At 40.1% G+C, this 13,451-nt stretch overlaps 1 protein-coding gene across 1 annotated transcript in view; it reads right to left on the bottom strand.

The window, feature by feature from the left end:
• Positions 1 to 11,299, bottom strand: part of LOC131689278 (intraflagellar transport protein 88 homolog) — a 139,413-nt gene extending 128,114 nt beyond the window's left edge. The window contains exon 1 of the mRNA XM_058974255.1: positions 10,724 to 11,299. Coding sequence (XP_058830238.1) covers positions 10,724 to 10,803 — 80 coding nt within the window. The 5' untranslated portion in view covers positions 10,804 to 11,299. The remainder of the gene's footprint in view (positions 1 to 10,723) is intronic.
• Positions 11,300 to 13,451: the final 2,152 nt, after the last annotated feature.

Genomic DNA, 13,451 nt, shown 5'->3' with positions numbered 1-13,451 from the left:
ATAACTAGAAACTACAAACATAGATAATAATTTCAGCATCACTTGCTTCCACATGGAAGAGAACACATCGCACTTACCGAATTTGCTTTGTTTTAGAGTTATCTGTTTTTAAATTACAGCAAATTATCCGTTTCCTGTGAAACTATTGCAAAACTTTTTGTCAATTCGATAAAAAAATATGTGGACACTAATTTGCTCAATAATTGGTTTGTTTTTGAATAAAAATAATTACCTCTTGATTTTTTTTACAATCATCATCAAGATTGGAAGAGATATATGACTTCTTGAAGAAAACTGTAATGTTTGTCTGATTACAGGCTTGTACCACTATTTGGGAACCAGTTTCAATTAAAATTGTTGCACCTAACGCATCAAAGTTGTACGGATAACGAAGACGAAATGAGAAGATCAGAGCGCAATTCCGAAAGCACTCGTGTTGAGTGAATAGAAAAGATCGAAGAGTGATCTTGAATAGATTTCGATTGGTTGATTTTTTTCCTCTCTTTTCTCTTTTATTTAATATTATCTCTCATTTTATGCCATGACGAGCAAAAACAGAACGAAAGACTGTCACATACTGAAGACATGAAATCGAAACACTTATCCCAATTTATTGGCTTATAGATTCAATCAGTCCCAACATTTTAGTCGCTCTTCGTGATTGCCTATTGTATTGCCACTTTTTGACCCGTTCACTTTTAAAAGAAATTTCTTTTACACGTTTGTTGCAGATATCACGGATTTACGGATAGCAGTTTATTAGTACGGAACGAATTCTTCGTAATAATGAAATGAAGCGTCAATAAAAATGGGTACATATGTATTTTTTTTCATTCATGAAAATATTCAGGGAAAAAGTTATTAGCAACAAATGCGGAAAGAAAAATCGGCCAACCAAGCCCATGGCTGGGATAGGTTGGCCGAGTTTGGTAAAATAAGTTAAACACGTCAAATGTATCAGTGGAAAACTTTTAATTAAAAAAACATCGTTTTTTCGTATAAATAAAATCCGCTCTTTACTTTAGTCTTTTTAACTTTTTTGAACTTAGTTTTGGCAGCTTTAGTGAACTTTTTACCAGCTTTCGCTGATTTTTTCCTCCGCCAGCGTACGGTTACGTTTGATTTCATTTTTCTGTTCCTCCAATACAGCTTTTATTGGGGAATCGGTTAAAATTTGAGTCGATCGGCGTTTACGACCTTGCTACTTCTTCGAATCAGATCGTGCACTCGCCTTGGGAAGAGGCCTGACGTCTTCAGAGAGGCTTACGTCTGCAGCAGATTCTATGCTAATGGACGAGTTTTGTTCGGGGCTGGGTCGATCTGTGACAAATCCTGCTAGAAACTCCTCAGGATTGAAGGGGTTCACGCCAAAGACTCTGAAGCCAGCTTGGCATTTTATTCATAAAATATCGAAATCAATTTTTTATGAACAATTTCCGACTTTTAATGATTCTAATCTCTTATTTCTATTTGGTAATAATTTTAAATTATTTTTATTACTTATTTCTCGTGTATATTTTTCCTTATGATCATCAATATTAGCATAATATCAAATTTTGCTTTGAAAAAGGTTGGCATTTCACAAATATCAAAGTGCACATTATTCTACACCAAAATTACAACTCGGCCAATCAGCTTCGTATCAAGTTATTGAAAATCGAATGTAAATTGATTCGCGTTACACATATTATTTTTCAGAAACAGAAATTTACTCACCAGGGCCGAAAAAAGAATTCATCCGAGAAGGCAGTTTTTGTTTGGCGTCATTTTAAGTTCTCAGACAAACTGAAATATTTTTTGTGTAGCACAGTACAAAGTACAGAGTGCACAGTGTGCACTGACCTAATACAGTAATTCAAAATTTGTGCAATTCAAAAACTTATCATTTAAAAATAACAAACGGGGTCGTGGGTCTTTTATATATTTTCTTATGTATACAATAGAAATAATATAACGAGTTTAAATGGTTATCCGGCAGATCTCGCGCATGCGCTTAGCCATTGCACGTGGAAACCTGTTTGCGAGGCGAGAAAAAAAATTTTTCCTCACCAACTATGTTTTGGGAGGGGGGGGGGGGGGGGGGGGGTGGCAATGTTCACTTCTATCTCGCTATTGAACATTTGCGTGTCATCGTAGTTGCTGCCTTTATGTTCGCGAATATCTGATTTCTTCCTTGCTTCTCGCCCTCAATAATTGCCCTTCCGAATGGATTCCATTTCTCCCAAAAGTGACATTAATCTGCGAGTAAGCGGTATCCGATCTTGTAGCGGAACATTGATTTTCTCATCGTCCGTATATGGGAGGATCATGATTATAGCATTGTCATAAACAACCATGTGTTTCAAGTTGTTCGAAATGAATGGTTTCGTCTGGGCTAATTTGTTGAGCGCTAAATGCCTAACATGGTAGAGCTCGATAAAGGCGGCTTCCGGAAGTTTAACATCCAAGAAATGTTCCACATTATGCATGTTCGATCCTATGCGAATCATCAATAATTTTATAATCATCGTATTTGGCTGGAGCACCACTTGTTGCTGCTGCTACTCACTGATCTCGGCAGATTACTACAGCAATTATAGTAACAGTTTCTTTTATTCTTCAGACAAGGTACACAATATGAAAGTTAGTATTTTTGTCGTTCGCTTCGCACTGGCTCGAGCAAACACAAAGCATAAAGTACACTGAATTTTATGACCATTGCCTTTGGTGGTTAGAAATAGCCTTCTTCAACTTTTTCTCAATAATTTGTTCAAACCAAATGAGCAACAAATTTTGTTAAAAGTTTTTAAAATTCATTTTTGAAAAATTTCGGGAGGGGCTTTAGCCCCCTAGCCCCCCCTCTGGCTACGTGCCTGGGAACGTATCTCCGATAACAGACAGACCCTCTGGCTCAATGGAGGTCGAATTGAATATTTATCCGATGGAAAAATAATGTCGATAAATCTCCTTTTCGATATAAATTATATTCCTCTAATACAACAGGCCCCTGGAACCGAATATTTTTAACATAATTGATAGTTTTGCGTAAACTACCTAAACAACACACTACCGTGTACGAAAAAGTATCTTGTCTACGTTCCCGCCTGGGAAGTAGAGATTGATGATGTAGTCTCCAACAGGGGCCTTAATTGCGGAATTTGGGGCTGGTTGCTTCCTGAACCCTTTGCTTCAGTCAGTGAAAACTCTGGTTTGTAAGCAAATGCGTTCAGCATAAATCGAGGAGTATAAGAATTTATTTTCAATCAGTCTCATGACGAGCCTCTCGCCAGATCTACGCTTCCAAACTTTGTTCATACAGCTACCCAATGTCGGAACGTAGAAACCACGACTAATTTCTACGCTCCCTTGTCCACTAAAAAGCGAGAGTCTGACAATCCCATTGAGGCAACATGTTTTAATGTGCCTATACATTTCCGAAAAAAAATGAAATCATTTCCTCTCCTGGGCTGTCTCGTAAAGGCCTGAGAGTTCAGTTTTATGGGTGCTATTACAAAACCGAAGTAAGTGGCTCCTCGTCTCGGAAACCTTAGAAACTAATAGGAATCACATCATGGGACATCGAAAACCCCAAGTGTTCCTATATTTCAATCCCATGATTTTCCTAGGTTTAACACGATGTATTCGGTTAACTTCTGACGTAGATCTTTCACAATTTTACCATTATTCACCACGGTCGAGTTAATCCTTGGTACCAGATCTTGAAGTTGTCGGTTGTCAAGTCCAAATCAAAGGCAGACTTTGTTCGCCTATGCATCGCATCTCAGCTTGTTCAAGAAGACTTCAACTCCCACGGTATCCCATAGAGTTGTCTTCACGTTGATAATCGATCTATCTTACTGAATGATATTGGCGACAATTTCAACATGATCATGACTACTCCACACCGCAGCCAAGCGCGTTGGATTTATCATTGTACTCGACCTCAATTAGTGTGCCTATTTTTCCAATTTGTTTATTTGACACGGCTCACAGCGGTAGCAGTGTGCCTATTGATTGAAATAGCTACGAACATATGCAATGTTAGAAATGAAAAACGCATTGAATGCTGAAACGCGGTTATTGGCACCGATTTGTCGACGGCTTTACGAGATAAATAATGTTTCATCTGGTGGCTAGGTCCTACGTTGTGTATTCTATTCAACCGTTGATCGGAATACATGGAACCAAGAATCCTTTTTCGGTGATAACAGCATTCCATATAGACATACACACGAACAATTTCACGATGAAATGATAATACTTTATTTAAACGTAATGATGGCTCTTTGACCACACAAATTGATCTGACAGCAAAGATGCTCGCGCTAATCATTGTAGTGCACGTATCACTGTAGCGTTCGTTAGATTGTGACAGCTATGCATCGCTTATATGCTAATTATTATAACAGTAGCGGTAGGGTGATCATAAAAGAAGCTATGATGCATACATTCTCCACGGACTTTGAACTTACGGGCGATACAAAGTGTCGACTTATTTATCATGTTCTTGTTTTCCCAGTTATGGGACCAAAGATCACTAAAAATTGGATAGATGAGATGGTTAGACGCGAATGACTAAAGAGGAAACGAGAGGTGGATCGATTCCAAACAGTTGCAAATAGTTTCGGGATAGAATTTCCGGTTTAAAAACCCAAAAACTGGATCCGAGGGTCAAGAGTTTCTCTGGCTAGCGATTTCAATTTGAACAGTGGAAGAAACTAGAGTGTTTTTGTTGTGTCGCGTTAGTCGAAAAGTTTTGCACAGTTATGAGAAGCAATACATGTGTGTACAATACTTTGCGAGCAAGTGCGAGGATAAAAAAATGCCGAGCGACGACTTTCAATTACATATTTTGCACCTGGCGAAGCTACCACTACACCATCAACAAAGACCATCCCACCTCCTGCCACAACACTCTGGATCAAAGCTTCCAAACGAGGAATTGCGTCCGTTGCAACAAAATCCCGGACAAAGAGGCGCCGCCACGTGTGTAAAGGGCGAACACGAAATTATTGCGACACCGAAAATGTCATGCCAATTTTCTTATAATGTTTAAAATCAAACCAAACTTTTAGGGTAGTTTTATACATATATTTACTTCAAAAATCAAAAGAAAAGTTAATCGATGGAGCCTTGAGTGTAAAATTGAACGCATTTTCGCTTGATGCCCTCCATCAAAGTTTTTACAGTCTCATCCGGTACCAGTTTCTTAGTTTTTTTTCCATTTTCTTAACATGTTCTTCTCGTCTTTGACTGTCTTCTTGCTCTTCCGAAGTTCCCGCTTCATCATTGCCCAGTACTGCTCCACCGGGCGCAGCTCCGGACAGTTTGGCGGATTCATGTCCTTTGGAACAAAATGGACAGAATTGGCTTCACAGGACACGTTTAGAATAGTGGCATGATGCCAAATCTGGCCAAAATAGCGGAGCTTCGTCGTGCTGCTGCAAGAACGGCAAAAGGCGCTTCTCGAGGTACTCAGATTTGTAGATTTCGCCATTTACTGTGCCCTTTGTCACGAAAGGCTCACTCCTCAGTCCGCAAGAGAAGATGGCCTGCCAAATGAGATATTTGGAGGCGAACTTCGACCTTTTCTTCTTCTTAAATTTGTCGTCCATATAGAACTTGCTCTTGGCGGTGAAAAAATCCAACCAATTTGCTTAAAATCGGCTTTTATATACGTTTCGTCGTCCATCACACAGCAGCCATATTTTGTCAGCATCTTCTCGTAGAGCTTCCGTGCCCGAGTTTTAGCCGTCAATTGTTGCCGCTCATCGCGGTTTGGGAAGTTCTGTACCTTGTATGTATGTAGTCCAGCTCTCTTCTTTGCATTCTGGACGTAGCTCTGCGACATGCCGATCTTTTTAGCCAAATCACGGCTTAAGACGTTGGGATTTGCTTTAATCATCCGCTTCATCTTTCCCTCCGTCTTTTTGTTCTCCGGTCCCGGTTTTCTTTCAGCTTTTTTGCCGTGGTCCAACGTCAACCGCTCCTGGAACCGCTTCAACACTCTGGAGACGGTTGAATGGTGAATGTTCAACATTTTTCCCAACTGTGCGACAGGTCAGGAAATTCCAGGTGTTTGGAAAGAATTTGTTCTCTCGACTCGCGTTGGTTCACCTCCATTTTCGTTGAATCGAAAAACACGACTTCGAGTTTGACAGCATGTTAACAATACACATCAATGAGAAAGTGTGCAAAATTTGGTTGATTTTTACCCAATGGTAAAAAAGTTATGCCCTGTTGAATGTGTCGCAATAATTTCGTGTTCGCCCTTTAATGCGGCATCGCTGAACGCCGTCAACCGGATCCGTAACATCCATATTTTGTTGCTGGTACGCTGTCCGGAGGTCCGGCACTATCAGCAGTTACCCGAAATCCACTCTAGGACCTCAAACTCAAAAACAGCCTCGGCGCTAGAGCTCGAGCTTGTGCGACCACCCCTGGTTGCTACTCCGTTATCGATCTGGACTAGCGCAAAAGTTGCACAGGGAACCAGTAAATAACTATGCTTGGGAGTAGCGAAACATCTTTCAATGTGCAACTCCTGATAATCCTAAACTGTTTTATTGATCATAACCGGCGCCGGTCAGGCCCGAACGTAGATCGCGGAAGGAAAGGGAAGGAATTTTAGTCCGATACTTGGCTTTTGCTAGAGGACGTATATACTACTGCGCACACTACACAAGTATCGCGGGAGGAGGATATTTGTTAGTAAGTATAGAAATTGGATTCTACTACTTCATTACCGACGCCAGAGAGGGGACTCCACTATCTGGACTAGATCCACTAGATTTAAACTCATGGACCGGAGACCAATGGCTTTACTTCCCTTCCGAAGGAAGACGTGACCACAGATTTTTTCACCTCAGAAAAATCTCAACTACCTCGGCTGGTATTCAACCCAGACCAACTGAAATGAGTGGCGGTCACGCTTATCACTCAACCACCGTCTCAAAAACGGCCTCGGCGTTAGAAAACACAAAACAGCCGTTCCGTCGCTGAAATGTCATCGTCTAATTTGGTATAAGCAGAGCAACACCAGCAGTTGGCGAAGTTGATGGTGTGAGTGCGCATCGAAAGCAGTGGGAGATGGGCGGCGAGTAATACATAGAGTGAGTAAACGCCTAAATTTCCTGCGCAGGGTGACAAAATCTCGAATTTTATAGCGTAGAATTGATTCTCCACCCGCACATGTTAGGGCCCTAAGCCGGCAAAGAAATTAGGGCAAAAGTAGTTTTAAAGAAGAATTTTAGAGCTTTAATTCAAAACGACATATCTACAATGGCGTCACTACAACACTTTTCACTTATTTTACAGTACGGATCGAAAGACGGTGGTTTTAACTAGCATATTATTTGTATTTGTATAAAAAAAGTCCAACTGACAATTTGTCTTAATGAACTATACTAAACTAAGGTACACTAAACATAATTAAAATAGTGACAATACACGACGACGAAACTGCGAAGAGTTCATGACGAAGTCAAAAATTTCAGCAAACTCGTTGAAGCGACGACTCATTGCTAAAATTGGACTATTGGTAGCGTAGTTAGTGCTGCGCATTTCAGAATGCAGCAGGGCTCGAGGGCGAAGAGAACGGGTAGGCGCGTAGAGGTTGATTTGCGCTAGTAGCTCCGGATCATCATATTCAGCCAGCAGAATCTTTGACACGAAGGTAGCTTGCGCTGCATGTCTCCGGCGTGTTAAAGTATTAAGTCCTAAAAGACGACAACGGTCCTCGTACGGTGGCAGGTTTAATGGATCGTTCCACGGCAATTCACGTAACGCATATCGTATGAATTTACGCTGGACTGCTTCGATCCTAAGGCTCCACGTAGCTTGATACGGGCACCAAACGACGTTTGCAAATTCCAACTGCGGGCGCACCAATGAGCAATAAAGAGCCTTGAAGCATAGAGGATCCCGAAATTCGTTGGATATTTTGAAAATAAATCCCAGCAAACGATTGGCTCGATGGTCGCTGAGACGTGATGAGTATACGTTAGCTTATCATCAAGAATGACTCGTAGATCCTTCACGTGGTCAACGCGTTGTAGTAGAGTTCCTGCGATGTTATAGTTGAAGGTAACCATATTTCTCGTTCGATAATAGCTGATGACAAAACATTTTGCAACGCTAAACATTATGCAAAGAATTGAGGGATATATGTTAAAGCGACCGAATTATTAACAGAAGAGAAAGTAAACAATGCGAGTAACTCTTTGTAGATGTCTTTTTGAAAAAAAAATCACTCAAGAATTAAAGGCTTGTTAAATAAATTTTGTAGGTTAGGTTGCGTTTCCCATAATTATGTGTAGTTTGAAGTGATATTTTTTAGTTTCGTTTAGCTGAAAGGTCTCATGTTCAGTGTTCGTTGTTTTTTCGTTGTTTACTCTGGGTAGGACTCCTCGGAAAAACAGTCCCAACTTTGGTTTCAGAAGCTAGCTTATTATTTGGTAGTTTTTGAGAGATTCTGTCAGTGATGAGAACCACGAGTTGGTGTAAATGTACGGTTGTTTAGTTGCGAATTATTTGGTTGTTGTTTGGAATCGTCCCGCGAGACGGAGTACCCTTCGGCTTTTCCATCTGCCGTTTCGTTCCTCCGAATTTTAGTAAAATTAAGCCACCCTAGGTCGGGCAACCTTCAACATGACAAGTAGTCCTCGTAAAAGGTGGCGCTTTAATCCCTTGTTCTGAGATCCGGGGTAAACGCTATAGCAGACAGCTCAGTAGCTACGTCTTGCGCGCTGCCGAGCATGGAAAGCACTCCTTGCATTTTCTGGGGAAAACATGGTAATTCCTTAGTTATTTATCTGAAAAATCATTTCAGATTACCTTAGTTTGAATTCTTTTGCATTGCTCCATTCAGTGTAATGAGAATGCAGACATTTAGAATAGAATGGTACACACCAAAAAATAATGAAAATTAAACGACATATAAATCAATACGAATGTAAACATACAAAGCTGGAATCAAAAATTTGATTGAAAATTAAGTTGAAGTCGATGCACTCAATGAGAGCATCAGAAAGCATATGATTTTACACTTTCGTTCGTGTAATATTACACGTCATTTATTTTACAGCAACATGGGATTAAAAATACATTCAAGGTTTGCCGTTTAATGAAACTGTAATTTACAATCAACGTGTTACATTACAACAAATATCGCTGAAATAAGGACGACAAGTTGTGTGTATTTGTGCTGGAACTTAAGTTAACATTTATATTCATGCTCCAAATATGTGCATGATAATTAATTTAAAATTACAAAATATTTTTTTCTGTGTAATGAAAAAAGGCGAACAGTCAGGCATTAGAAGGTGATATTCATGAAAGATCGCGTTACTTCAACGAGTTTTCGGTATTTCTTGTAAGAGGAAGATCAAAAATCGGCAAATTTCGTGGAACAATGGAAGTTTGGGAATGATATCTCGGGTCATGTCCAGTCATTACGCGTTGGATGGGCATCTCCGATGTAGAGGTGGTCGAGGAGATCGATCTCTGCGCTTGTGGTGACGATTATAGCAAAATTGAACATGTTGCCTGGTCGTGCGCCTAGTGCCCTAGCGCCACACAGAAAAAAATATTTTGTTATTTTAAGTTTATTTCCATGCACATATTTGCAGCATGGATATAAATGTAAAATTAAGTTCCACCAATATACACGATTTCTTCAACTAATTTTATTATAATTTTACACGTGGATTGAAAATTCCAGTTTCTTTAAACGGAAAACCAATGCACATCATTACACAAATGAAAATGTAAAATTGTATGCTGTTTGATGCTCCAATGGATTTCAACGTAATTTTCAATCAAATTTTTGATTCAATCGTTGTATGTTTACATTCGTATTGATTCTCTGTCAAAAAAATGCGGACGAAAAAGGTCGTGCGACTTAAAAAGTTTGACGTTTGACTCAACTCGCCTGTGCTAATTACCCCTCGGAACAAGTGCAATTTGCAATTTAAAGGCAATTTCAATACTTAGACAAATTTTCTGGCGGCTAAAATGGACTTGGTTGTTTTTCAAACATGGCGGTTCATGTTTGGCTTATGGTATTGGTATGTTCTCCCTTGTACTTTTTTGTCTAGTGCACTTCATTAAGCCAAAGAATGTAGGAAATTGTGGAATCGTGTGTAAGTATAGTGGAACAAGATCTCTGACCTAGAGTCTTAATGATCGTCAGATTTTGGTAAGTTTTGGAGTGCAATACCAATTTCACCATTGATTCTTCCTATAATTTGGTGGTGATTACCTAGTATACTGGTAAGTATATGTGAGTAGATAATGAATCCGAAAATAAGTATTATTTGTAATTTTCATATTAAGCAATTAAGGGCGATTAAATGGCGCGTTCCATGGCCGATTTGGGGGCAATTTAAGGGCGGGTAGAGCGGCTACAAAATGACGGCGGCAAATCGCCCAAATGTTGCATTTGAAATAGCACCCTAATTGCCAGCAATTTGCCGGCAAATTGACGGGCAATTAGCGCATCCGAGTTGGCAAATAGCCCCCCGTTAGCCAGCAACTTGCCCTTTTTGACTGGGTTTACACGTCGTTTAATTTTCATTATTTTTTGGTGGGCATATCTCCGTTAAAGAAATCCCTTTGCTCTCATTCCAGTCCGATATGTGCTATCCTCCATCTTCCCATATGTCTCACATATACAAATTTTTAAACACAATTGATAGCCAAATTTAGTTATTTCTTCTCATTTGGTTGATATGCTAACAGCTACCTGGAAATCTGGCCACAAAAGAAATCCCAGCGGATCCAAGGAGGGCAATCAGCGATTCGGTTCATGATGTCCTGTAGCATGTCCGTTTGCCAACAAGCTGCAAGTTTAATTTCTTCTTTTCCCTAACATTGTTGTCCGCCCTCTCTTCACTTTCCCTGATACGATCTCTGCTACTCTGATGTTGAAATCAATTCCTCTTGTGTATATCTTTTACATTCCTTATAATAAGCCTAATAGTGTTTCTCCTTGTTTCAATTGTTAATCAAATAATAGTTCGTGCCATATAACATTATCCCCTAGCGCAATTTTTTAAAAAGAATCTTGGCTCACTCACTCTTTTTCAAGAGTCGATTCTTTTGACCGATTCGCGATTCACTTACCCATCTCTAGTTGCCTGGGAGGACCCAGGCATGTTGGAAAATGAAATATTTCGTTAGGCTAAATTATTCTTGAAGAATGAAAGAAAGAGTATTGGAAAAAGCCGGTAGGTATAGGTAGTCTCGAGAAAGACTGCTGCAGTTGAAATACGGGTTGAGCGAAGGTTCAAACCAAACTGATAATGTTTATGTGCTGTCGTTGTTACTAAATTTATATTTTCGAAGTGACATCTGTCAACAAAAATCTACACTAGCATCCTTCCGCGCCAGGTTTTTTTTTAATACCGAGTGCGCCTTAGGAGATTTTGAAGTCGGCTGTGTCAGTGTTTAATAATCAAAATAAAGGTTATTTACTAATTTTATTTCGGCCTTTGGTGGTGGCCTTTCTCAAGGTAAACCTTAATATTTATTAGAGAAGAAGACATTGACTACATAAAAGTTGACTACATTTGAATAACATTCTGATCGTACTACTTTTACTGTTTTCTTCAAAAAATCGCTGCCCGACTGTCCGGTGGCCGATGTATGCTTTTGGATGCATTAATTTGTACTGAATGCAAAAGCAAAACCGAATTTGCATTGGATTTTTAGGTATGAGACTGCTACACTACTCAACACTCACTGCTATCCCACTTAACAACAAAACAACCAATATTCATTCGTACTGTAATGTTCAGACAGTTCGGGTGTGTTTCAATCTTTGTGCAGTGTGTTATTGGACGCATTGTCTCGAGATTGCTTCGTGCTCGTTCTCAAAGCCGCATTCCTCAGTATTTTGTTCTCGCAGTGAGAGTTAAGTTATAGCCATCTGTATAAACTAGATCGGCGCTTCGTCAGAAGCTGTGAATGCCTCCCCAATTGAAAATGTACTGACCCTCCGTAATCGGGTTATTTGTGATCTTCTTCTGGTCCAAAGACAAAAAATGCTTGAATCTATTGCAGATTTCTCGAGTTCTGACTGGACATGATAGAAATATCGAAAATTTTTCCTTCGGTTTGAATTAGATAAATGATATTGATGGTTACGGATTTTTTTCGAAGGAGTGCAAAGTATATGTACCAGCTAATCGAGTTTGAATTGTGCGTTTCTGCTGAAAAATGAGGGTGGCTATTTTAAAGACCCCATGCTTCAGCAAGTGATGATACTGGAATGCACACGTTTGCGTTAAGCATCAGTAGCAGTTGACGGTAGGAGGACATAACTCAGACTTCTATCGGGTAACCTTCGCCGGACCAACCGTACCCAACTATCTCCTCTTGGACTAAGTTCGTCTACATGTTCGCCTTTTTGTGCCGCAGATCACAAACTGCACAAATTGCAAACAACTGGTGTACACAGCCTCCCATTGTAGCAATAAGGTTTATTGTGGGAAATGTAGTGGGAATCAAGTGGATGATTCTTGTGGGAGGGGTGTTGAAAAGTATCTGTACTGTGGAGAAACCCTCATGATCTCCCGACATGTCCTGCGTACAAACAGCACGAGGAGAATCTCAAGTGTTCCCTTCAGTGACACTCTGAGCCAGTGATTCTCAACCTGGGATCCGCGGACCCCTAGGGGGCCGCGAAGTCATGGCTGGGGTCCGCGAAGAAAAATATATTTTCCGAGTTCAGATTGGAATTTCAAGTCTGAAAATAACATATTGATAGCATACAAAATCGACGTTTATCCGTGGGAATTCGCAGCAACCCAGGGCAATTTCTAAAGGGTCCGTGGTACGAAAAAGGTTGAGAACCGCTGCTATGCGATCTTTTGCAGAAATGCTAAAAATAGCTATGCCACCGACCGCTACAAATATCTAGACAAACTTGTCTACTAACGAAGGCGACTGTGATTAACTCCAAGAGGGAACATCTTCTGCTGTGCCTAGAAGCAATAGAAAAAGAGGAAAAATTTCCTCCCCTAAGCTTCGCTGTAGAGGTCAGAAGATGTTTCTTCAACGTTCCCCGAAAATAACTACTCGAGGAAGTACTGCTGCAACACCGAAGCAAGTAGCTCCCAGTCTCGAAACCTGAGCTCAGAAAAGGAGCTTCCAGCACTTCCTGGGAGACCAAAAACCCCAATTATTCCCATATCCCAGCCAGAGAAAGAAACTAGCGCTGGCTTAATAAAATTCTTTGAAATTGTGGACCGTATTTTTAGAGCTTTAAATATTTCCGACCTTCTTAAAAGCATTCCGATAAACTCCGGCGCAGAATATTCTTGGGGGTAACATTGTTACTCATGACTGAAGGCAAGTGAAGGATATATTAAAGCAACATTTCAACTAATAACTGGTTAATTGGATAAGAAATTCACAGTCTTACTCTCACACAATTCGACCATTTAACAAATTTGTGCAAGAAGCGGCAT

Source organism: Topomyia yanbarensis, chromosome 3 (genome assembly GCF_030247195.1).
Source record: "Topomyia yanbarensis strain Yona2022 chromosome 3, ASM3024719v1, whole genome shotgun sequence".
Classification (NCBI taxonomy): Eukaryota; Metazoa; Arthropoda; class Insecta; order Diptera; family Culicidae; genus Topomyia; species Topomyia yanbarensis.
Note: the sequence above shows the minus strand (reverse complement) of the source record. Positions and strands in the feature narration are given on the sequence as shown.